This window comes from Danio aesculapii, chromosome 12, assembly GCF_903798145.1.
Source record: "Danio aesculapii chromosome 12, fDanAes4.1, whole genome shotgun sequence".
Classification (NCBI taxonomy): Eukaryota; Metazoa; Chordata; class Actinopteri; order Cypriniformes; family Danionidae; genus Danio; species Danio aesculapii.
This window is the reverse complement of record NC_079446.1, coordinates 19,394,723-19,420,335: the sequence shown is the minus strand read 5'-3', so window position 1 is coordinate 19,420,335 and position 25,613 is coordinate 19,394,723. Positions and strand designations below refer to the sequence as shown.

The 25,613-nt window shown below is 35.7% G+C and overlaps 2 protein-coding genes across 3 annotated transcripts in view; one reads left to right on the top strand and one right to left on the bottom strand.

Moving 5' to 3' along the window:
- Positions 1-6,580: 6,580 nt before the first annotated feature.
- tmem130 (transmembrane protein 130) lies at positions 6,581-15,751 on the bottom strand. The gene is made up of 8 exons (XM_056469863.1): positions 15,697-15,751; positions 15,486-15,574; positions 15,234-15,405; positions 15,007-15,149; positions 14,822-14,906; positions 14,239-14,441; positions 9,485-9,591; positions 6,581-6,971 (listed from the first exon to the last, which is right to left on the bottom strand). The coding sequence occupies exons 1-8, from the start codon at positions 15,702-15,704 to the stop codon at positions 6,825-6,827; spliced, it is 954 nt and encodes a 317-aa protein (XP_056325838.1). The 5' UTR covers positions 15,705-15,751; the 3' UTR covers positions 6,581-6,824.
- Positions 15,752-19,171: 3,420 nt separating this feature from the next.
- baiap2l1a (BAR/IMD domain containing adaptor protein 2 like 1a) overlaps positions 19,172-25,613 on the top strand; it is a 48,223-nt gene continuing 41,781 nt past the window's right edge. For both annotated transcript variants that reach the window (XM_056469609.1, XM_056469608.1), the window contains exons 1-3: positions 19,172-19,399; positions 21,440-21,515; positions 21,678-21,764. In XM_056469609.1, the coding sequence (XP_056325584.1) occupies positions 19,349-19,399; positions 21,440-21,515; positions 21,678-21,764 (214 nt within the window). In that variant the 5' untranslated portion in view covers positions 19,172-19,348. The remainder of the gene's footprint in view (positions 19,400-21,439; positions 21,516-21,677; positions 21,765-25,613) is intronic.

Genomic DNA, 25,613 nt, shown 5'->3' with positions numbered 1-25,613 from the left:
CTCGTGAATGTGATGCAGCTGTGTGCTCATTAGAAGTCAGGTGATGGTGATCTTCGTGAGTGGGGGTCGTGAGAGCCTGACCAATCCATGACACATACACACGAGTCCTGTTACACTTTCAAGGGCAAGAATAATGCCTCAGCTAGTTTTGAGCTGAAGGGCACAGTTATTACTAGACGAATGATGCATTGCTCATCTGTAGCCTTTAACCTACAGAGATATTCTGCAGTCCCTTGTGGAGCTGTAATTCTTGTCTTCCTGGTACCTTCCAGTGCAGATGGCAAATGTCATTGATCATCACAGCAGGAAAATACAGGTCAGATTCATTCATTCAGAGAGAAAGAGCTCCAGGTCTTAGACAAGGAAGCTCTCGCTCATAATCACTCGCAAAGAAATATGATCGTACTGTATACATCGCTGTGTTTTATATATATATATATATATATAGATATGGGTCCGCTTTAACGTTGTTAAAATATTCCAAAGTACGCTCGTTGAAGTGCATGTAATCCTTTTTATCTTCGACTTTCTATTTTTAAACGTTCATCACCAATGTCAATGTCTATTAGGATTCCAAGGAGATTTGCCTGAAGGCAAAGACACTGCAGGTGAATAGAGTACAAAAAAGGAACTAATATTTATTATAATACTTCCCCAGGTTATTTATTAAGGATTGAAGAAAGGAAATATTTTGAGTCTTCTAAAATGCTCTTAACATATGCAAATGAGGCATTCTTTTATTAAAGGGGTGGTCATATTTTAAACTTTAGTTCATGTGTAATGTAGCTGTGTGAACATAAACAACATCTCTGAATAAAACACGCTCAAAGTTCAATGCTAAGGGAGACATTGACTTTTACAGAGTTAGCTTAGCAAAGCCTACAGCGAACGAAGTTTGGGGACTACAAAAAAATACATCCAGGCTAGTAAGATCACAAGGGCTTCCGGATACGAGCAGTTGTTACCACGTGCAAATACCCCGTGCAGCGAAGGGGTGTGGCCAGAGCCGCTCTGATGTTACAGCAGAGAAAGCTAAAATGCCGTCCAAACACTGTTATTTTCCCAGAGCTTCTTCTGTTTCTGTATTTGGGCTACCAAAGGACACAGCACAAAGAGAGAAGTGCTTACAATTTAAGTTTTAAATTATGTTCCAGAGAATTGAAATGAAGATAAAGCAAGCACTTGACAAACGACAGCTGCCAAAATCACTCCCTGTTCTATGCTGGATTAGGCTAAAAACTCCTCAAAGGAGCAGCTCCAACAAACAGAAGCTGTGGATTGTGAGCCACAACCTGTAAGTATTTTTAATTTGTTAAAATTGATCTATGACATGCACAGTGTCTAGCATTAACGGTATATTGTAGCAAGGATGTAAACCATGGGAAATGCTGTTTGGCACCGCTAACAATTGAGCTATAAATTCATATTTATCCTTTAAACCCCTATAAACACCTACAATCTTCAGCAGCGCGTGCAGTGACTCTCTATGCCGCAGCATTCCCTGCGTGCTACATCTTAAATAACTAACTTGCTAAAGTATGTAAACGTTTCATATTACTTACACATGCCTCTTCCGAATATATGTGAAAGACCTCTAACATGTTGAGTTACGTAAAAAATATATAGGATACCTCGCCTAACTAGTGTTGTAGCAGAAAAATCAATTAAAGCTCACACGAGTCACATTCCACATCTTGCGCTTTATTCTTCTGTCAACAGTGTCAAAAATAACTGAATTCGAGCATCAGAGAAAAATAAAAATAAACATCGGTCCCGCACATATGCGGTTCTCATGTTACATGTGTCTACAGACTGTTCACAGACACATACATAAAATGGCGATTCTGTCTTAAAGGAGCCACATCCGTTTTCACTCGTTACAGACACTTGTTAGATTTTATTTTAGAGAGCAGGCATGAGGTTCATCCTTTTAATTTTCTGTCTGATTAAGGCTCAAATAGATACTGTCAACAGCTACTCAGATTGACACTATTTACACAGATGAGGCAAGGCGTGTGCTTGTGGAGGCGTGACGCTTTATTGGTGATGTGGAACTGATCCGTGAATCATTGCACATTATGTTACCTGACCAATCAGAGCCCCTTGAAGGTGGGTCTTTCGAAAGAACTAGGAAATATGACAATCGTTTTCATGTTAACTGAGTAGCAGTATATAATCAAACTAAGATATATAAAAAACAACGTGATTTTCTACAAGTCAAGCATGAGCACACATTGCTCTGCATCTTATAAACACAGCCAAGCCTTAAAATTACACTCTGGACCACCCCTTTATATATGGCTGGAGTCAGGTTCAAACTTCTTGTTTCATTTTTTTGACATATAAGAGTCAAAGTTTTTTTACAGAAGGGATTTTATAAAGGTGCCATATAATGCAAATCATGATTTACCTAGGCATAGCTGAATAATAATAGTTCAGCAGATTGAAATGATACACGGTGAACCTCAAACATCATTCTTTCTTGTTCTCATGTATATTGAATTAGTGTTTAAAAATACTGCTGAAAAACACACCATTTAAAACATAACACAGACTGTGACGATCCACGGAATCATTAAAATTTAATGCAAATTTTATATTTCCAAGTCAACGTGTTTGTTTTATAATTTGCTTATTTGCTCAGTATCAGCTACTGCGAGCCATTCAGTTTATCAGCTGATCAACGACGTACTGCACTGAATGCTCTTACCAGAACGGTGTGATCGTACACACCTGGGATTAACCTATAGATTGATTACACTACTACTATAATTGTAGGGGAGAGCGGGGTACAAAGTAACACTTTTGGTTTTGGTCAAATAATGAACAAAGTAATGGTGTTAGAGAAAGCATATTTTTTTGCCAAGAACACACAAGCCTCTCCTACAAATGGAGAGACCTATGGTTTTTGTGCAGTATTGCCAAAAGTGCCAGGAGTAAAAATGTTACTATTTAACCCACCAGCGGGGCAAGTTGTAACAGACAGGGGGTTAGTTGTAACACATGCATGTAAAGGCAGATTTCACACAATTAATCAAAATTCAGTTTACTTTAAATAGTAGCTATATTTCCTCAGTAATCAGTTCCTATTCATCAAAGGGCTACGATAACAAAATTGTTCCCATTTTATTTACAGCTATATGACAGGATGTAGTCTGTAGCTCGTCCCAAATCGCATACTTATGCACTATTCTACGCCATTTTGTAGTATAAATAGTGTAATTAGTGCGCTCACACTGAAAACTCTAAAAATAATAAGTGTACTTTATTTACCTGGATGATGCACTTATTCAGCCGGTAAAATGAAGTGTTTAATGATGGACACTTCACACACTCAATGACCGCAGATTTGCTCACGTAGTGGAAGGAGCGGAGCTATCGGGCACACATGTTGCATAACTTTATTTATTTTGGATTGTGAAAGCAAAATTCTCCTACGAGAGTGATTGGTGGTGAATGCGGTTATGCTCATGACAGGTATTATATGGTAGTTTGGTCATTTATTTCACTGATTTGGCAACCGACAAACATCATCAGGGAAACGGTTTGAATTTCCGCTTAGTAAAAAAACATTAGTGCTCCATTTGGGACGACACTACATACATATACCCTGCTGTTGAGTGTGTAAGTACATAAGTACATAGTGCATGAGTGTATAGTGTGACGCAGCTAGTGACTGTGAAGCTGCCACTCTTGCTTATGGCATGCCATTTTTTTAGGATAGTATCGTAAAGCTGTAACATTATCTTAAAAGTATTTAAAAAACGAAAGGCTTTTCAGAGAAAAGATGGATGGAGAACTACTCTATCAAGAATAGTATAAAATTGGGGAATAGTGAGCTTGTTACAATCTCTTTGACGTATTTTTTTTGTTGTATACTTGTATATTGTGCATTTTGCGGTGTATGTTTGTAATGAGGCAACAGACACGTGAACTGCTGAATATAAGTGCTCAGCACTAGATGTGATTCTTCAATAACAGCAATAAACTAAATAAATAACAGATGTAGTGAATCAGCACTCTTTAAATCTGAACAAGCGAATCATCCAGCGACTGTTCGAACGGACAGTTGGCTTCAATTACGGCTATTGCTATCAAAAATAAAAACCCATTTTTGTTTAAGCAGGGTAACAAGATCGAAGTTTAAGACACTTAATTCATAATCATGCACAGGCACCTTTCATTATACAATATGATACTTTATTGACTAATCTGACAAAAACTAAAGTCTAACACAAACACACATTCATACAAGTGTAGAGAAGAGTAAAGAAAGTAAAATGAGAGTTTGAGAGAGTGTAATGATGGAAAAACCTCAGATTTTTTAAGACCAAACGAAATGGACCAAAAAAATTCAATTTACCCCTTCTATGGTCTCTTTAGGGTTACGTTTAGTTTACACCAGTTCAGTGCTAATGTGGAAGAGTTACTTGCGTTTCTTTTTGATGTGAAGAACTCCCTCTGTTGAGCAAGTAGAAGCTGGTGGTTAATTCTTTGTCCTCGCGAGGCTTGGAGTGGGGTGGAGTCGGTGCTTTCAGGTTTTGAAGTGGCAAAAGGGCTAGTCGTGTTGACTACTGGTTTGACGGTGCACTAAACTTAACTAGACTCTCAACGGGAAAGAAAGAAAGAAAGAAAGAAAGAAAGAAAGAAAGAAAGAAAGAAAGAAAGAAAGAAAGAAAGAACGGTATCGGAGATGGGAATGTCTCAGCTGTGCTGTTAACCCATTTTGTCAGGGTCCACACCTGCTCCCTGGAGTTCTCTAGGTATTCTTCTGGGGTTCTCCTAGATTCTAGTTTTGGGTTCACTGTGGTTTGGGTGGTGGCCTTAGGTCACAAGCTTTTATAAGGACGGTTTTGTACCCACCCTCCGGAGCTGAGTTGACCAATGAAAAGTTAACTCCCCGAGGCACGTTTTATTGTCTTTGTTCTAAAGCATAGTGATTTGCATAGGCATTTTGAGTGTAAACTGATGCAGAAATGTTTAAAATTTCTTAAAATGTTAATATGTTGCACACATATTAACATAAAATGTAAACAGTCATTCAGTACACCAAATTAGCTTTGCAGGGACATCAAACATGAACCATCTATGATCTTGTTTTGCTATGGTAGTTAAACATTGATTGCAGAAGTATTAAAACCATAATATTAATACATGAGCAATAGACTTGTTGCAAAACACCTGATTACACATAAAGAGAGAATAAAAGTTTACATTAAAAGTATGAGTCTTAAGCAAGGAGCGTATAGAAGTTTTGATCATGTCTCTCAAAATTTCACAAAAAATACATCTCTGTCAGACCATTGTGCTGAGTATAATTATAAGTTTGCCTATATATTTCATCCATAACACATGACTCCCTCACTCCCACAAAAAAACTCTCCACCACTTCAGTTGAAAATATTGTCATTTAACAAGGAATCTACTCAATTTGTTCAAATATTATTCGACATCTGAAGTATGATTAATATGCACGTGTATTTCAGAGTGTCTACATCACACTGTGCATGAGTGTCAGGCACTGACATTTGCTGCTGAAGCATCAGAGAAGAGCTCATTAATATTCACGATCCTTCCATTCATTCATTCATTCATTCATTCATTCATTTTCTTTTCGGCTTAGTCCCTTTATTAATCTGGGGTCGCCACAGCGGAATGAACTGCCAACTTATCCAGCATGTTTTATGCAGCAGATTCCCTTCCAGCTGCAACCCATCTCTGGGAAACATCCATACACACTCATTCATACACTACAGACAATTTAGCCTACCCAATTCACCTGTACCGCATGTCTTTGGACTGTGGGGGAAACCGAAGCACCCGAAGGAAACCCACGCGAACACAGGGAGAACATACAAACTTCACACAGACACGCCAACTGACCCAGCCGTGGCTCGAACGAGGAACCTTCTTGCTGTGAGGCGACAGCACTACCTACTGTGCCACTGCGTCGCCCACGATCCTTCCAAATATTATCAAAAACAACCATCTTATATTTGGGGCAACTCCCAGGGTTGGAAATTGACTTGCAAAACTGTAGATTTGTTTGCTCTTACCTAAACCTAAGTCTACATAGATGTCACAAAACAATTTAACATATTGTATCAATGCATCCTATGGCACATTTTATCACTTTATTAATCAGAAAAAAAATGCAGGTTTTTCCAGAATATTTATAGAATATAATATATATATATATATATATATATATATATATATATATATATATATATATATATATATATATATATATATATATATATATATATATATATATATATATATGTATATATATATAATGTGATGTCAGGCAAATCACATATATACTGTACATATCCTGTAAGAACCTTCAGAATACTGAATAAAACTAAAGTTTGGTGTATGTAAGTACTGCTGAATTGGAGATGTCTGGCTCAGTGCTGGAGAAAACTCAACAGCCTTTATAAATAGGTTTTATAATTAAAATGTACAGGCACAAATTTATAAAGTGCGACAAAAAAACACATAATAGTGCATTTTGGATGTTAGACAATTTAAAAAAAAAAAGAAAAGCCCAAAATCTAAAAAATACTTTGCTTGTAGTGTCTCGCATTAGCAAACCTGCATGAATCAAAACCCTGAAACCTATTCAAGGATAAACAAAAAGAGCAGAAGAAGCATGAATGTGTTCATATTGACAGAAGAGTGACTCAGATGAGCTAAGTGAAAAGCTTTTAGTGGTTCTGTTTTGTATTTATTCACAAGGCCTGTTTGTGTCAAATATAAAAAGTTAGACCATATAGCAAAATAATGCAATGAAAGAGTTTTAATGAATATGTGTGAGATTAACAGGACTGAGGGTTGTAGGAAGGCCCTTGCTGATGAAGAAGAGGCTGAGTTTCATTTGTCTCAGTCGCAGAAGAATTGCTCTGTAAAGGGACGGTCGCATCCTTTGCATGCAGTTCGATGTCTGTGAAGGAGACATAATCTCCCTGAAGACAAACAAAAATAAGACAAATTAGACATGTTACATTTGTAATATTTAAATATGTTTTTCAAATAGTTTTCAAGTGATGTTTAAGAGAGATAATTTATTTCTATCTTTCTAATTATATATTTATAACAAGTAATTTCTTCATGTATTTGCCATAATGATATAGATATTATTTTACTACTTAATTTGCAAGATCATTGTTTATAGTGCAATTTAAAGCCTTAGCTAATTGAGGTTAATTATTGGACAGCAGTGGTTTGTTCTGTAGCTAATCGGAAAAAAAAATCTCAAGGGGGGTAATAATAAAAAAGTTTGTTTGTTTCTTTTTACTCCAGCCAAACTTAAAGAAATAAGACTTCCTCCAGAAGAAAAATACTGTTAAGAAAAAAAACATCATTGCTTTGTTAAACATCATTTGGGAAATATTAGAAAAATAACTACAATTTAAAAGTGCTAATAGTTTTGTCTTTTATTTAAGACATAGTTTAAAAAAACTATAATAGTTTTGTAAACTATATAAATAAACTTAGAGTTAGTAAACTACTGGGAAAAGATGCCATTGGCCTAAAATCAATTTAATGCAGCCCAGATTAATAAAGTATTCATTCAATGATATTAATTTTATTTAAAATAACATAAAATTACCAAGCCATTTAAATAGAATGTAGAATGTTACAAATCTTCTCATCACTTTTCTCAAAGAATCCAAAAATATAAATGGAATCCGAAGAGAAATCACTGATAATAGTAATCAACACGTTTGATTTCTGAAAGATCATGCAACACTGAACACTGGAGTAATCGCAACTGAAAATTCAGTTTTACAACCACAGGAACAAACTGCATTTTAAAATTCATTATCCTAAAATATAAGACAAAAAACAGCAAGAAGGTTGCTGCTTTGAGTATCGGCTGGGTCAATTGGCATTTCTGTGTGTATTTTGCATGTTTTCCCCGTGTTCACGTGGGTATCGTCCGGGTGCTCTGCATCCCCATGTCCAAAGACATGCGCTATAGATGAATTAAACTAAATTGGCCATTGTGTATGTGTGTGAATGAGTGTGTATGGATGTTTCCCAGTACTGGGTTACAGCTGGAAGGGCATCCGCTGTGTAAAAAAATATGCTGGATAAGTTGGTGGTTCATTCCACTGTGGCAACCCCTGGTAAAAAATGGGACTAAGCCGAAAAAAATGAATGAATGAATGAATGAATGAATGAATGAATAAGATAAAAACAAACAAACAATATTTCTGTATATCACATTTTCTGTATTTTGGATATAAATACATATATAATATAATATAATATAATATAATATAATATAATATAATATAATATAATATAATATAATATAATATAATATAATATAATATAGGCTTTATAACCAGATGAGACTTCTGTTAAAAACAATACAAAATCTGGCTGTAAAACTTTAAAATGGTAGTGTGTCACTGAAAAAAAGATTTCTGCACAATTGTTGCAAACAAATTATATCAGTTGAATTTAAACAAACAAATGAAATTTAGTAATGTTCAAGTTCATTTGTTTGTTTAAATTCAGCCCAAATAAACTGTTTACAAATTGTTTAAAAATTAGTCATTCCAAGGAGTCATCTTTGAATCATTTTTCCAATGTTATATGTAAGAACGTTAGCAAAATCCTTTACTGAAGGTTACAAATGAAATTGATAAACAAAAAAATGTATAGAAATATTAATAATTTAACTACCACACATAATTATGCAAAAATGTGCTTATATTTTTTCAACATTTTAAAGCTATACAGATCACCCCAAAATAAATTTCCTCATAATTTACAAGCCCTCAAGTGGTTCTTAACGTTTATGTATTATTCATTCATTCATTTTCCTTCAGCGTGGTCCCTTTATTCATCAGGGCTTGCTACAGTGGAATGAAATGCTAACTTATCCAGCATATGTTTAACACAGCAGATGCATTTCCAGCTGCAACCCACTACAGAGAAACATCCATAAACACTCATTCACACACATACATATGGCCAATTTGGTTTCTTCAATTCACCTAAACTGCATGTCTTTGGACTGTGGGGGAAACCAGAGCACTCGGAGGAAACCCACGCGAACACGGGGAGAACATGTAAACTCCATAAAGAAATGCAGACTGACCCAGCGGGACTTGAACCAGCGACCTTCTTGCTGTGAGGTGACAGTGCTAACCACTGAGCCATCATGTAGCCCATTTATGAATTTCTAATAGAAATAAAAACATCCTACACAGGTCAGTGGCTGTTGCTTTTCAGCATTCTTAGAAATATATTCTATTGTGTTCAACAGAAAAAAGAAAGGCAAACATGTTTGGAAAATTTGGAGGGAGGGCAAATGATTAAAAGAGTTTTCATTTTTGGGCGAACCGTTAAAACACTTTCTGGAGTATGTCAGCCTCTAGTGGACAAATTCGAATATTACAACATGCCTTTCATAAAGATGTTACATCGGGTATTTGTCTATTTCCTGGTCTGAATATCTCACCTTACACATGAGAGACCGCTGTCGTGGACGGCACACGGTCACAGAGATGAATATGAGAGTCGCAACAATCACTGCAGCACAGGGCAATAGGAAGAAGAGACTCACATCTGAGGGAAAACAATATAGAAACATTTTCACGTGAGACTGAATATAAAACACCAATATATATATATATATATATATATATATATATATATATATATATATATATATATATATATATATATATATATATATATATATATATATATATATATATATATATATATATATCACAAATACTAGTGGGAAATAGGACTCAAAGGAAAACCCTCAAGAGTCACAGCCTAATTTTCGGGCAATAGCATGTGGTTTATTTATTGTATAATGCAATAATCTAGAAGTTAATATTTTGTAGCATAAATAAACACAATATTGCCAGTTCTATGCCGTCTGTTTGTGTTCACAGTAACACAATAAATGTTTTTTTTTTTTTTTACGATGTAACAGGTTTATTCATGATTCACAGTGACATGTTTATGCTGAAATATCTTTTAAATGCCACTTGTACTCCATTTTAACTATTAGTATTTACAGTAAAGGGATAGTTCACACAAAATTTCAAATTCAGTCATAATTCACATCATTTGTCTCATACCATTAAGTACACAAATGCAGATACTTTGAAAAATGTTGGAAACCATTGACATCCATTGTCAAAACAAACACTATGGAAGTCAATTCATACCGATTTCTAACATTTTTTGCTCTTCAAATTCAAAATATCTTTTTTTCTTAAAAAGAAAAAACTCATAAAGGTTTAGAACCACTTGGGGGGTCAGTAAATGGCGAGTACTTGATTTTTTTTTTTTTTTTTACTATTTCTCAAGTATGCCAGTACTTGTCTATATTTTTTTTACAGCTTTTTAAAAGAAACTAGTTCCAATAATTATTAGATAGTGTTTATTAATTCTGGTACTAATTCATTATATGCCAGTACTTATTTATTCTAATTATTCACTTTTTGTATTCATAAGATATCAGTACTTATAATTAGATACTTTTATTAATTCATTAAATACTTCTTATTTATATATTTTACATTCTTATACCTACACTGCAAAACCTAACAATGGAAATCACTAAATGAAATAACTCAATATAAAAGAGTTATGGTAAATCATAATCTGATTATATTAAGCAGAACACTAATCGAATGAGTTATGAATAAATTAATTATATATATTTTTGTGTGTTAACTCTAATGCTAGAAGCAATAACTGTTTGAGTAGCTTTATAGTTGTTTGGACTTAATTTTTTTTTACTTTATTTATAGAAGTTTTTATAAAAACATAACACCCAATAGTGTACATAATGTATATACATTAACAAAATTATCTCTGTGTTATTACCTAATACTAACTAGAACATGCACCAAAACACTAGCAGACAATACAGCAATTATACAGCACCATAAAAAAAAAAAAACTGGACTAATGGAATTAGAAGCAAAATAGAATGTAAAAAGGACGGAGAGAAAAAAATATTAGCTAAAAAATTATTACAGAAACATTATTAACCTATACATCTAAGGAAGGGGCCCCATATTTTGTCATACAACTTATGTTTGCCAAATCTAGAGAAACGTAACCTTTCCAGCTTGAGGGCAGAAACCATTTCAGCTAACTATTTAAAAAAATTTGGAGGTGTCGTGGATTTCTACTCCATCAGAATCACTCTCTTGGCCAGCACCATGCCAAACATAAGAGAGAGTTGTTGATGTTTAGGCCAAGTTAGAGCCTGGTCTGAACATCCAAACAGTGCTAATTCCACATCAATTTTAATGTCCATTTCAAAAGCCTGGGAATAAAGTCCGAAGATATTTTCCCAAAACTCAGATACTTCTGGACAGGACCAGAATGTATGACCATAGGTCCCGACTGCGCCATTGCATTCATCACACAAAGGAAAGATAGAAGGATTCAGCCTGTTCAGTTTGGCTTTGGTATAGTGTAATCACTTTAAATTGTATGAGCTGTAGTCTTACATTTATAGAGCAAGACAATACAACTCAATCCCTCTTTCCAAATAGAGGATGACAAGTCCAAACCTAATTTGTTTAACTTAATTGAATTAATTGAATGGTTTGATAACTGAACTTAAAATGTTTAAGTTACTAATACTCTAAAAGTTTGTTGATATCAACACATATATTGTGCATGTGACACAATATATAAGTTTACAGTACTCAAACCATTTTGTTTCAAAACAGTTTGAGTTATTTCCTTACATTTAATTCCTTACATTTAAAAAGCATTTTTCTAGATGCTCAAAGTGCTTTACACAAGGGGGAATCTACTCATCAACTACCAGTGTGTAGCATCCATGGATGATGCGACGGCAGCACTATTGCGCCACACCGCACACCAGCTGATTGGTGGAGAGGAGACAGAGTGATGAAGCCATTTGTGATATGGGGATGGTTAGGAGGCTGGATGGAACTCTTTTACGAAGGACATCCTGGGATATTTCATGACCACAGAGACAGAGTCCGAAAGATGGCGCTCACTGAGCAGTATAGAGTCCCCTTCACTATACTGGGGTGTCAAGACCGCAGGTTGTGTGCTCCTTGCTGGCCTCACTTACACCAGCAGCAACCTAGCTTTCCCATGTGGTCTCTCATCCAGGTACTGACCGGGCACAGCCCTGCTTAGCTTCAGTGGGCAATCACGTAAGAGTTGCAGAGAGATAGCTGCTGGCCGAATTAACTTAATCTATTGGATTTTACAGTGTATTGCAAACAAAAGGAAAAGATATATAAATCTAACAATATTAATACTGTACTTCATTATTATTGTTCACATTTCACTCTTAGTTTATATAAATTAAATATTTGGGGAGAAAAGTAGAGCCCTAAGAAACAAAATTGTGGAAAAGTAGAGCCCTTGGAGTTAAAAACTTTGAGAATAACTGGCTCAAAATGCACTATTTAATATGTAACACCTCATTTGAATCTCATGAGAAGTTATTAAACATTTTTGAAGAGCTGCAAGTCATGTTGTACTGTTGAGTAATTCAGACTTCTCAGTGCTGAAGCTGAATGAATCATCAATGAACAAAAATGGCCTGAAGGTATCTCAAACGTCATGTTGTGCTGCTACAAATGTCACAGTATTCTGACAGAAACAGCAGTGTTAAACGTTCATCCTTATTCACACAGCTCAACTTTCAATGCACTAAAAGGGAGAGTTTTCTCAAAAATAAAAATTCTGTCATCAACGTTATAATATATAAAGTGCCTAAATGCAATTGTTCCGCAAGTCATAGTTTTAAAGAGATAGTTCACACACACACACACACACGCACGCACGCACACACACACACACACACACACACACAAATACTATGTTATCATTTACTCATCCTCCACATGTTAACCCTGTTTGGTTTTCTTTCATCTGTTGAATTCATTGGACGAAATACTGAAGAATGAAGAAATCTTTTTAATGTCACAAAATGTTTCAATTGTCCAACAAAATTCTATATATTTAGTTACAGGAAACCCCTAGTGTCCCTTTCATTCATTCATTCATTCATTCATTCATTTTCCTTTGGCTTAGTCCCTTTAATAATCAGGGGTCACCACAGCTGAATGAACCATCAACTTATCCAGCATTTGTTTTACACAGCGGATGCCCTTCCAGCTGCAACCCAGTATAACACCCATACACACTCATTCACACACATACACTACGGTCAATTTAGTTTATTCAATTATAGCGCATGACTTTGGAATGTGGGAGAAACCGGAGGAAACCCACACCAACACAAGTAGGTATCGCTGCAGCCAGGAGACCTCCAAGTGGGAGGGATTACACGGTTTTTGCTAGATCGGATATGGATGCGGCTGGAAGTAGACGAGAATTATTTATATAATTTATTAAATTTCACATTTATTGTATTTTATTAACGTCTACTCCCACCCCAACCCTAAACCCAACTGTCACAGTAATTTAAAAACAGTAGTTGTGCCAAGTATTATTTATGCTATCTATTAAATTACCCAATAAATTGTATTTTATAACGCCTACCCCCACCCCAACCCTAACCCCAAACTTCACAGTTCTGTAAAAATATTAATTGTTGTTATACAGTGTCATAAAAAATGCTGCTATATTAATGTACATATCGCACTTCAGACCGGCCGTGTATCCAATCTAGACTTTACCGGATTACACTGCAAGTAGATTGGGTGACCTCCAAGTGGGAGGCACTTAAATCACAAGTAGGTTGGGTTTAGCTGGTGTAGGTGGAGCAGATCTTAATAAAACACATCAGGTTACTGTGAGGTTGGGTTTAGAGTTAGGGTAAGTGTAGACATTAATAAAACACATCAGTTTACTGTGAGGTTGGGTTTAGGGTTGGGGTAGGTATAGACATTCATAAAGCACAATATTGGACTCCATGTGATGTACAACACATTAAATAAATAAAAACTCCAGGTTTTTACAGCTCACTTGGAGCTCAAAGGCCCATCCACTTGGAGCTCAAGTCCCACCCACTTTGAGCTGGCTCTGGTTTATACCCTTCTCCACGAACACAGGGAGAACATGCAAACTTCACATTGAAATGGCAACTGACCCAGTCGGGACTTGAACTATAGTGACCTTCTTGCTGTGAGGCAACAGTGCTAACCACTGAGCCATCGTGTCACCCAGTGTCTCTTTCAATTAATAAAAAAAAATTTGTTGTATGTATGTAGAAAATATACTTACGACCGCTTTGCACATAGATGCTGTAGGATGTCTGGAGGCTGCTGATGTTATTTTGCACGCTCAGGTCTAAGCAGTACGTTCCTACAGATGTGAAGGTGTAGTTCAGACAGAATGTGTTTTCATAGATCTGAATTAAACTGCAGGAAGCTGGATTGGGTGTGTGGCAATCAGGCAAAACTCTCCAGCACAGCCAAACCGGAGGGCTATAGACGTCACATGCAATAGAAAAAAAAATAATGGTCAAAGTCTTTTTATTTAATCAAAGATTACACAATTAACAATTCCCTGTAGAATCTACAGTAACTTACTGGCAGCAGTTTGCCAGTAACTTACTGTAAATCAATTACAGCAAAAATACTGTATTTACATTTACAGTTCCATTTATCTTGCTTGTATTTACAGTATTGTATATCTTAACTGTAAAATATACAGTAAGTCTCACAATACAACTTTAAAATACAGTAACATACTGCATAAATGTCCTACAGTAAAATACAGCTCACATTACAGTAAAATACTGTGTAATTTACAAAAATGGTTAACAGTGTAGGATTAAATATATATGTTAGGAAATGTGTTTTACCTTCCCCCAACCTCAAAGGACAGTCTGCTGCTTTGGTCGACGTTATAAATCACAGGCCCTTTCAGATCAACGTATCTAATAGCATCTATAAAACAAAATAATCTTTGACCTGTTAACATCACTGGTACCATAAAAAGGGTCAAATATAAACACTGATTATATAGTGATATAGAATCTGCACTCACCTAATACAGTCAGATCTACCGAGTACAGGCCAGTCATTCTGGAATGCTGAGGTGCATCTGTTTCAATGCTTAGTTTTAATGTGTAGTTCCCTGGTAAGGTGTAGTAAAACTTCACAAAAGACTCTGGGCCTTTATGCACTTCCCTAAAAACAATGACAGCTGTAAATAATATAATTTTTTAGAGATACGAGAAAATTAAATGTATTTTTTATTGAAATAAAAATTACCCATTGCCCAAATCCCACGTGTATATAAAAGAGACAGAGCGCAGGATATGCCTCGGGTCATAGAGTTCAAATGAAACCACTGTTTCAGTGTAAGATGCCAGATTCCCTGTTTTGCGCAAGTATGTTGAATTCCCTTCCATCTGATGGAAAATAAGCTTTCCTTTGACATTTCCTTTGGTAAAACACATTTAATCATCAGAACCTTCACCAGCGAAAACAAAGCCAAAACCTAAAATGGAGCAGTCAGCTTACCAGATAACTGATTAGGTGATTCTCCTGGAATCCCAAAGGCAAGAGAGGAAATCAGTGAGAGAAAAGTGGGAACCAGAACACTCCGGATCCTGATGGAAATCGGTTTGCAACTTCATATTTAAACATTTACCACAAAATCTGAAGACTGCATTATTAGTCATCATAGAAAAACAAGTACACATCTATACTCAGAGCAATATTTGATATTTACCACTGCATGTGGACTCTTCAGCATAGATCTCCAAATACACAGCTTGTGACTCGTGTGTGACTGTGTAAAGATTTTATGTCTTTCATGCTGTTTGGTAAAGGCTTGAAATCATGTTCACGTGTTGAAACCTTATGTTCATATGAATAATGATATGTGTTGTGCTGTTAAGGCAAATATAATTCATGCAGAGATGTGACTAATTCACAAACCCATTCTGCTAAAGGCTTTTGCGTAGCTTTCTAAGAGGACGTGCAAGAAATGGCTTCATTAAATCTCAGATTGTTAAATAATCTACATATATATCAAGATCTGTTTGGCCTACAAATATGCCCAAATAGGGCGATGAGTGGACCTGTTCTGGTTGCCAGAACACAGTCCACATATACACTACCTTGTCGTCGATCCCAGTTGTAAGAGCAACAAATAATAACTTGACTTCTAGTTGATCATTTGGAAAAGTGGCAGAAGGTAGATTTTTCAGATGAATCATCTGTTGAATTGCATCCCAATCATTAAAATACTGCAAAAGACCTATTGGAACCCACATGGACCCAGGATTCTCATAGAAATCAGTCAAGTTATGTGAAGGAAAAATCATGGTTTGGGGTTACATTCAACAGCCTGAGATATCAAGACATTTGTGCTGCCCTTTGCATTACAAACCACAGGAGAGGGCAAATTCTTCAGCAGGATAGCGCTCTTTCTCATAGTTCAGCCTCCACATTAAAGTTCCTGAAAGTAGGAAAGAAGGTCAAGGTGCTCCAGGATTGGCCAGCTAAGTCACCAGAAATGAGCATTACTGAGCATGTCTGGGGTAAGATGAAGGAGGAGGCATTGAAGATGAATCCAAAGAATCTTGATGAACTCTGGGAGTTCTGCAAGAATTATTTCTTTGCTATTCCAGAAGACTTTATTAATAAGTGATTTGAGTCATTGCAGAGATGTATGGATGCAGTCCTCCATGGGAGTCATACACAATATTAATTATTTTTCCTCTGCATCCTGGCTTTATATTCTATACACCCTCATAAATAAAGGTATGCGAGCTGTCACTGGGGTGGTACCTTTTCAAAAGGTACACATTTGTACTTAAAGTGTCCATATTGGTACCTCAAAAGTATATATAAGTATATATCCTTGCGATATTAATATGGACCTTTTAGGTACAAAATTGTACCTTTTGTAAAGGTACCACCCCAGTGACAGCTCGCATACCTTTATTTATGAGAGTGTAATGTACATTATTTCTGTTAAGTGACAAGACTTTTGTCTAAGCAAAGTCAGACCTTACTGTCCTAATTAAATAATTAAAAATCAAGCCATGATCATATATTAATTTGGTAAATAAGCGTAATCTAGACACCTTTGCTTTTCCTATAAGCCACTTTTGATACCAAATGATCAACTAGAAATCAAGTTATTATTTGTTGCTCCTTAAACTTGGATAGGCGACAAGACTTTTGTCAGGTAGTGTGTACCATGTTTGCCATCAATGTATCACCCTATTCTGAATCTGAGTTTACAAAGTTGGTTGCACATTTGGAAAGAATTGATTGTTGTCCATTACTCTGAAATTTTAGTTCTGCATCTAACACATCCAAAAAAACAAACAGCAGTGAACATAAACACACTCAACCTGATACTATTGAGGATTTGGGGTCTCGCCTTAACCATGATGGTTTTTCATTCCTCCCATCTACAATCCCACCTGGATCACAAGTCCCCCAATGACCCCCTGGTCATGTTCAGTTCACATATGACTGTATGCCTCAGCCAGACTTCAGGTCTAGGAGTCTTGGGCAGTGTTGGGAGTAAGGCATTACAAGTAACGCAAGTTACGTAATAATATTACTTTTCTATGTAACAAGTAAAGTAGTGCATTACATTTAAAAAATTAAGTAATGCCTGAGTTGCTTTTAAATAAATGTAACGTGAGTTGCTTTTTAGTTTAGTTAAGTCACATTTAAAAACTAAATTGCTGAATTAAAATGAACGTAATTGCAGAGCTCCTTTATTAAAAAAAAGAACAAGAAGAAGAAAACCCCTGCAAGTTTTGAAAGGTATTAAGCCCCATCCAGGTCAGAAAAAGTAATGCAAAAGTAACTTAAATGTAACATAACGCATTAAAAAGTAACTAAGCAACCCACATAGCAAAATTTCTCTGGCTCAGCTCCACATTATCGCCTTTTGCTTGGCCCACATGATACAGTGAATTACTGTACATGACTGGACCAAGTCTGGCTTCCAGACAAAGGTCAAACATTTCAGCCAAGTTAATAACCTATAACTGAGCCTGAACTGGGCCAGATATGTTGGTGTCAGGACTGCAGTGAAATGTAAAAACCTATGAATCATTGCACTTTAGGCATGCTATGGGAGTGCTTTTTTTGAAGCGATCTGATTAGTAGACTTTTTTTTTACTTTATTTGAAAATGATAAAACTAAATGTGGGTCAAGATAGGCCAAACTTACATGGCCCACATATAATTTTTTTACATCTGGGCCAAATAATAAATTTTACATCCCGCCCAAGTATTCTGTGCCACCTTACAGACGATGCCACCTCTGCCAAACCAGGGCCATGTTTGGCCCACATGCTGTATGCCAGTGCCGGATAAGTGCCTGCTGTGCCAGATTTATGTCAAATCAGGCCCAGAATTCTTTGCTACCTGCGAAGGCAACTAGTTTTTAACTCTGGTCTTGGGTATATGTAATGTGGACTGGGGTTAGTATAGTAGCAGACAACTTTTACAACTGCAAGCAGACCCACCCTATTTCTCATTGACTCTGTAGAATAACACAAACGGCCACAGAGTGGCGCTGTAAAAGTTTAAATGTTCTCAGATTCAGTTTACACATTCTGATACAGCATGAATTTGATATAAATCTTCGATACACACATCACTCTCTCTACATCATGGTTGTTTAGCTACGCGTTTCACAACTGCACAAAATCAGCTAAATGACTCAAATATGGATATTGCAAGTGAAAGAAATTTCGAGCAAAAACAAATTGGGTAGTACATAAAACACAACTTGACAGACTGCTTACTTATTACAACTTCCCATATTTTTCCTTAAGATTAATAGAATATAACTGTATAAATTGACTTATATGTCACTGATTTGGAAACGTACATGCATTTATTTAGAATTCAGTGACACTGAAATGTTTCTGAATACTGATTTGAATATAAAATGCTGTTTTCAGTATTTATAAGCATTTCAGTATGTCATAATTTTTTTAAAGCGACTGATACCATTTCTCTTTATTTTATTTTATTTTTCAAATCTGCACCGCATAAAGTATTTTTTCAGAGTGATTACTGAGATATTCAACCCAATATTTTTATATGTAACATATTTTTTATGTTTTCGTATTATTTGCATTGTATGTTTACTGAAACTGAGATTTACAGCTCTGACGTCACGGATCCCACCTTTCCACGTGTGACATGAGGTCGCGCGGAAAGGTTTCATCCTCTCCTGCATCAGTGCAGTGTCGTGTTTTCTCGGGAGCGCACGAGCGCTCTATTCTGTGCCACTTCACAAACCTTAACAGGTGGGACGAAAACACAGCTTCTTGGATCTGAACGGGGAAAGTTGAAACAAACAAATTGTCACCAAGGACGTTCAAGGAATACCTGCTAAAATGTCTCGAGCCTCGGAGGACGTGAACAAACTCACCGAGAGCACATACAAGGTAAAAGTCGCTTTAAACTGCGTGTACAGTATGTGTCTTATTTTCTATTGTCTACCTGTTGTTTAGCCAACATCACACAGAGCTGTGTTCGTTTGTTTGTTGGTTGGTTTTTAAATAACAAAGTGCTGTTTTATGACACTCTTAACATTTTTGTCATTGAAGGTACGTGTAAGTTGAGCAATAGATGGATGAGTGCATTTTAAAGTGTTTCAGTTGGGTTTCTGGGTAAAGTTAAGAAACCTGTTTGTGCTGGACTGTTTCTGTTATTGCATACCTGACTCTTCATTGTTTTACCAAGGGTGTGTTCTTGGGAATTAGAAGCGGAACTGCCCAGAATTGCATTACAGAAGGGCATTTCAATAGAGCGAGCGCCCTTGACTTCAAGAGGACTTTGATCTTGTGGGCAGTATAATTACAATTATAAGTCAATGTTTAAACCGAGATATTTTTAGATGCAGTAGTTATTTTTAGAAAGTGACTGATGTGTTATATTTTATTGCAAGTACAATAAAATGTGATTTACCTAGCGTGGAAAATCCCCTAAAATTAGGCATGGGATGATAACCGTTTTCAAGGTATACCGCGATTTAGAAAAGTCAAGGTTTTAAAACCGACAAAATTTTTTGCTATACCATTTCTAAGGTATATGTGAGATTAATTATTTCAATTTTTTTTGTTGTTGTTTTTTAAAACTACAGTATCTTAAGCAGAAAAGATATGAAATTATGGCGTTTTGTTTTAATTGTAAAGAAATCTGTTTTTGAAACAAATGAAGACACCAGAAGTCAATGATTTATTTTCATTATTCAGCCTGACATGTTTACTGCTCCAAAAGATTTTAAATGTTTCTCAAAATAAAATGCATTGTGTTCAAAGTGGAGAAAAAGTTTTTGTGTTTTGCTCAGACATTTTAAAAGAATATATTTTAGAGCAGTAATCACAATACCTTGAAACTGTGATATTTTTATCCAAGGTTATCTTATCATCAGAATCGTATACCGGCCCATATACCCAAAATAAAATCCTATCTTCATTTGTTTGTTAACTATTGTTTTGTTCCAAAATTGTCAGGTGTCTTAATGTGGTAGTTCACCCAAAAACATATAGTTCACCCTCATGTTGAGTCCTCCGTTCATCTTTAGAACACAAATTAAGATATTTCTGAACAAATTTGAGAGCTCCCTCATCCTTCATAGACTGCAAAGTTTTTGACTCAAGGTCCAGAAAAATCATTCAGCATTTTCTTTGCTTTGGTGTCAATATAAGGTGCGTGTTCACGAGAGTGCTGTGTACATCTTGGTATCCGGGGTATTAGTGCACAGTGCTTGTGAAAGCGAGCCCTATACTGACACTGAGAAGAAGCTGTTGAAAAAGTGATAATTTTTGTTTTATAGATGCACAAATGTATAGTTTCTTAATTTTCTCGACATGGACTGTGTTAATGATTTTTTTTTGGTAACTTTCTGGACTTTAAATGAGTCAGGAGCATTGCTGTCTACTGAGGATCAGAGAGCTCTCCGATTTCATCTAAAAAAAGTCTTAGTTTGTGTTCCAAGGATGAACAAAGGTCTTAGGGGGCTTGAAATTAGGTGAGTAATTCTTGACAGAATTTTAATTTCTTGGATGAACTATTCCTTTAAAAAATGTTCAACTGCTTTTATCCAGACAACAAAATTCCAGCAGGTCTGTGGAATTACAAATTTATAAAAACATACAAATATTTTCAAGTGTAGTCATGTTAAAGGAACAATTCACACCCAAAACTAAAATGCTGTCATTGTTTACTCATCATCAAGTTTTGAATAATATAGGTAACCAAATTGTTTCCAGTTACCATAGACTTGTGTTTTTCCATGATTCAGATGGCTTCAAGTTTGTATGTCTTACTTTACAGTGAGAAAAATGATTTGACAGTTTTCATTTTCAGTTTATATCTCTTTAATCTGAGTCATTTTGACGTGCCTTCAGTTTCATTCAGTAGCAATATAAGCTGCTTTCCATGTAACTTTAAAGTATGAGCCTTGTTTCCTGTTCATCCAGAATGTGATGGAACAGTTCAACCCAGGACTGCGGAATCTGGTTAACCTGGGGAAGAACTATGAGAAATCAGTTGCAGGTAATCACATCACTTCATTTACATGTAACAATGCGCCATCTTCCCTTTTTTGCGTTAAAGATTTCCCAAATTCTGACAAAAACCAATGTTTCTTTCAAAATTGCTGGAAAATGTGCAGCATGGCTTCCTGTTAATCAATACCACTTATTCACTCTCTTTCAGCAATGACCTTTGCCGGAAAGGCATATTTTGATGCACTCTCAAAAATAGGGGAAAGTGCTGCTGTTTCGCCTGTTTCTAGGGAGCTGGGTGAGTATTACTTTATAACTCACCATCACACAGAGGTCCTATTTGGCGATATGGATGTGCTGTATGCGTAGATTGTCTTAACATGTCATAGTAGATGATTCACTGTTGTCAACGTGTCTTGGAATATCTTGTTCCAGTTATTTCCTCATTTTATCAAAAGTCCGTTCCATGTTTGCGTCTGCTTTAAACCCCAGACAGGTTTGGTTCTTGTTGACTTTTTGTGACTCAGCATCAGTTTGATTCATGTCATCTGGAAATAAAGACAGAGCTTTACTGTGACTTGTAAACTCATCTGTTTCATAGCAACGTTTCAAATTCCCCATCGCAGGTTTGGCTTTTTTTTTGTACGAATTACAAACATTAATGGCTTTGTCTTCACGTTAAGCTTTTAATTTGCTCAAATTATGCAAACAATTCCTGGTAAAAATACTTTTATGCTTAGTGTAAATGGGTTTTTGCTAGTAAGGGTGTAACTGTACACAAAAATGACAGTTTTGGTATACGTATACCTTGTTTTGAAGTCAGTGTTTTCAGTACAAACTGGGCGGTAAAACCATACATAAAATTGCTTATTTTTCCTTTTAGATTAAACAGTTGTTTACTGAATACATTTTCTGTCCTTCAACATATTAAGTTACAAAAAGTATTAAAATCTACATCAGATTTAAACTGTATAGTGAGCTACACTACTTGGGCATTATATCAATAGAAGAGATTTCAGTTAACAAGGAGCTATTAAATTCATTTCCTTTTTTAGGTAATAAAAAGCAGAAACTTAAATTGCACATGAGGTAGGTTTTACATTTGTATCTAAATCAAGTGAATATATATAATGATGAAAGCAGTCTTGGGCAGTAGCGTCGCTACAAGTAGTGACGCTACTAGCTTAACTACGTTTCTCAGTAGCGTGGCGGTAGCGCCCCGACTTTCTAAATCAAATAACTTTTTCTGTTGCAAAGCTATTTTTTAGTCATGAAGTGCAGTAGTGTCCACACAAACTACATATACTGATTGCGGATCAATAAGTGACCACCACCATTCACGGAGCTATGAAACCGGTGTCTGGCTGATGAAAGTTAATCCATATGATAGCGAAAATGGTGAGGCCTTCTTCTTCTTTTTGTTTTACGGTGGTTAAAAACAAACTTTTTGGTGAGTTGCTGCCAAAGACTATAAAATACACAAGACATATTACTCATATCTTTTTGAATGGGAAAAAGTGTAACTGTCAATATGGTGAATAAAGCCCTCCCTACAACAGGAGCCAATCATCAATCACTATATGGTGAAAAAAAAGCCCACCTTCTAGTACTGGAACCAATCATCGATCTCTGTAGACTGTTGTTACTCTGGGGGGAGGGGCTTAGACCAGATGTAAGTGTCTGCAGATTTTGTGTGATTTGAATGTTTAGAAATTAAGCTAAAGGGAGAGTTGTTCATTATCATTGGTGATTCCTAATTTGTTTTTAGGAAGAAAAACAAATTTTATATATATATATATCTCTTTAATATACATATGCCTCACTGGCAGTTTTATTGATCACTAAGTGAACTGACTTGGATTAAAGTTGCTTTGATTTGAAAATGAAAAAAAAAAAGCTCTTTCATGTAGCTAAGTTACTTTTGCTCTGTAGCATTTCGCTTAGCTTGCTACATTTTCCGGGGGGTAGCTTTTAGTGTAGTTCAGCTACATTTTGAGTAACTAATAGCTTAGCTCACTACATTTTCCAAGCAGCTTGCCCAACACTGGATGAGAATTGTTTTTCTTACCACAGTAATAAAACAAAGCTTCTGGCATTTGTCACACAGTAGATGCTTTATATAATATACAGTTACATTTTATTCTTGGATCATTAGAAACCACATTCATTCTCATTCTTGAGCTTTAAGCGTCCTTATTCATTTCTTAAATTGAACATGTAAAAACCCACTGTTTCAAATTAAGTTTCACAAGTGCAGTGGTTAACTCAACACTCTGTTTGTTTGCTACACTTGCTGAACAGACGGACCCTTTCCAAAGACTTTCTGCACAAGAAGACCCCATACAACGATATGCCCTTTTAGTAATTTACTAAGTTCTTTTGGCCTTGTCTTTTCCTGTTCTGTCTGGAATCTCTTTCAGATGACCACCAGACAGTGTGAATTCTCTGCACAGACTGGTAGCAAACATGCAAAGCAAACAGTAACTCTGTGAGACTTTGTCTGTGAAACTTGGTCCCAAATCGCCTCAAAAAAAAAAAAAAAAAAAAAAAAAAGATTCCTAGCTCAATTGTTACAAAGGAATGCATTGCTTAGGATTGTGACATTTGATTGACACGGTGACTTGATTAAATGAGTGTTGTGTGAGTATCAACATGTCTGCAAGAAAGCTTCAGAATAATCCATAATACATGCAGATGAACACAATTTGAACATTTTCATTCAAAATAACTACACAGACTGCATGATTGAGCCACATGTGTCATGTATTGAATTACAACTCATGTAATTCTCCATTTGGTTCTGAAACATAGTGATTTCGCTCAAGAATTTAAGCATTCATTTGTCTGAAGTTGTAGGACTGGAATTTGTGAAGTACTCTGTTTGGTCACCACCCTTTTCCCTTGCTTACACAAGTTTTCTAAATTAGTACTGAAAGAATAGTCAATTGAAACAGTACTTTTGTTAGCTTTTTAAATAAAATAGCCTCTTTGGTGTTGAGGTGTTTGTTATCGAATGGTGGAATTGTGCGTGACAGACATCATCTCACTTCACAAACAAATAATAAATGTGGTTTGTAGGAAAATGGTGAATCTCTAACTTAGAGACTGTTTAGACTAGGTTTTTGATTTTTCGATCAGGAAAATGTGCCTTTTGTTGTGTTTATCAACCCTTAGATCATTGTACTAGTTATATTCCTCAATATTTAAACTGATGGCTCACCCAAAGTGTTTGAGCTTAAAATAATGTCTATAACTTTTAACTATGAATGAATTCTGTTGCTGCGGCTACCAGATCTGCCTTTTTGTCAAATGAAATCGTGCTGGCAACTTTCTGTCTGCCAAACATCTCCACACCAAGGAAAGTATGTTACTAAAAAAAATCTAACAAAAGTACTCTTTCAAACGACTTTTTATTCAGTCCCAATTTTGAAGGCTTGTCTGTTTCACTGCTTACAAGGAAGCACAACAACAGTTGTAAAAGTGCTGTGAAATGCTTTGAAATGTCCTTTTTTATTCGATGAGACATAATTGCTACTATAAAATAAAGAGAATGTGGGCCATAGTGTAGCTCCTACTGTTTTAAAACAGCAACCTTTAAAATAGCATTTAGTTTTTATCACAGCTATGTCAGTGAGAGTGGTTGAGATCAAGCACAGATGAAAAGCAAATGAGAGGGCATGTCAGATACTTGAGAGTGTTTGATTGGTCGGAAGATTTGATGGGAAACTGAAGTATGAGGTGATGTGAAAAAAATTGTTGATCCATTTATGCAGAAGTGACAAGCCATGGATTTTTATATCAGTTTCATATTTTCTAAACACAAATTGTCACTGTTTTACAGTGCTGTAAAGTAATAACTTACAAATACTCAAATTACTGTAATAGAGTGGTTTTTCTCAGAAATTGTAATTTACTAAATAGTTTTAAAAATATGCCCTTTTACTTTCCCTTGAGTACATTTTTAGTGCATTATTGGTACTTTTATTTCACTACTTTCCTTCAATCTGCAGTCACTATTTCATTTCTTTCTTGTCTGTGGTGATTGGCTAAAATAGAAAAATTTGTCTTGCGATTTCTGTTTGTTCAAATTGCACATAGAAAGTAAATCGCATCATACTGAACAACCTCAAGACATGGGTGCTTCATA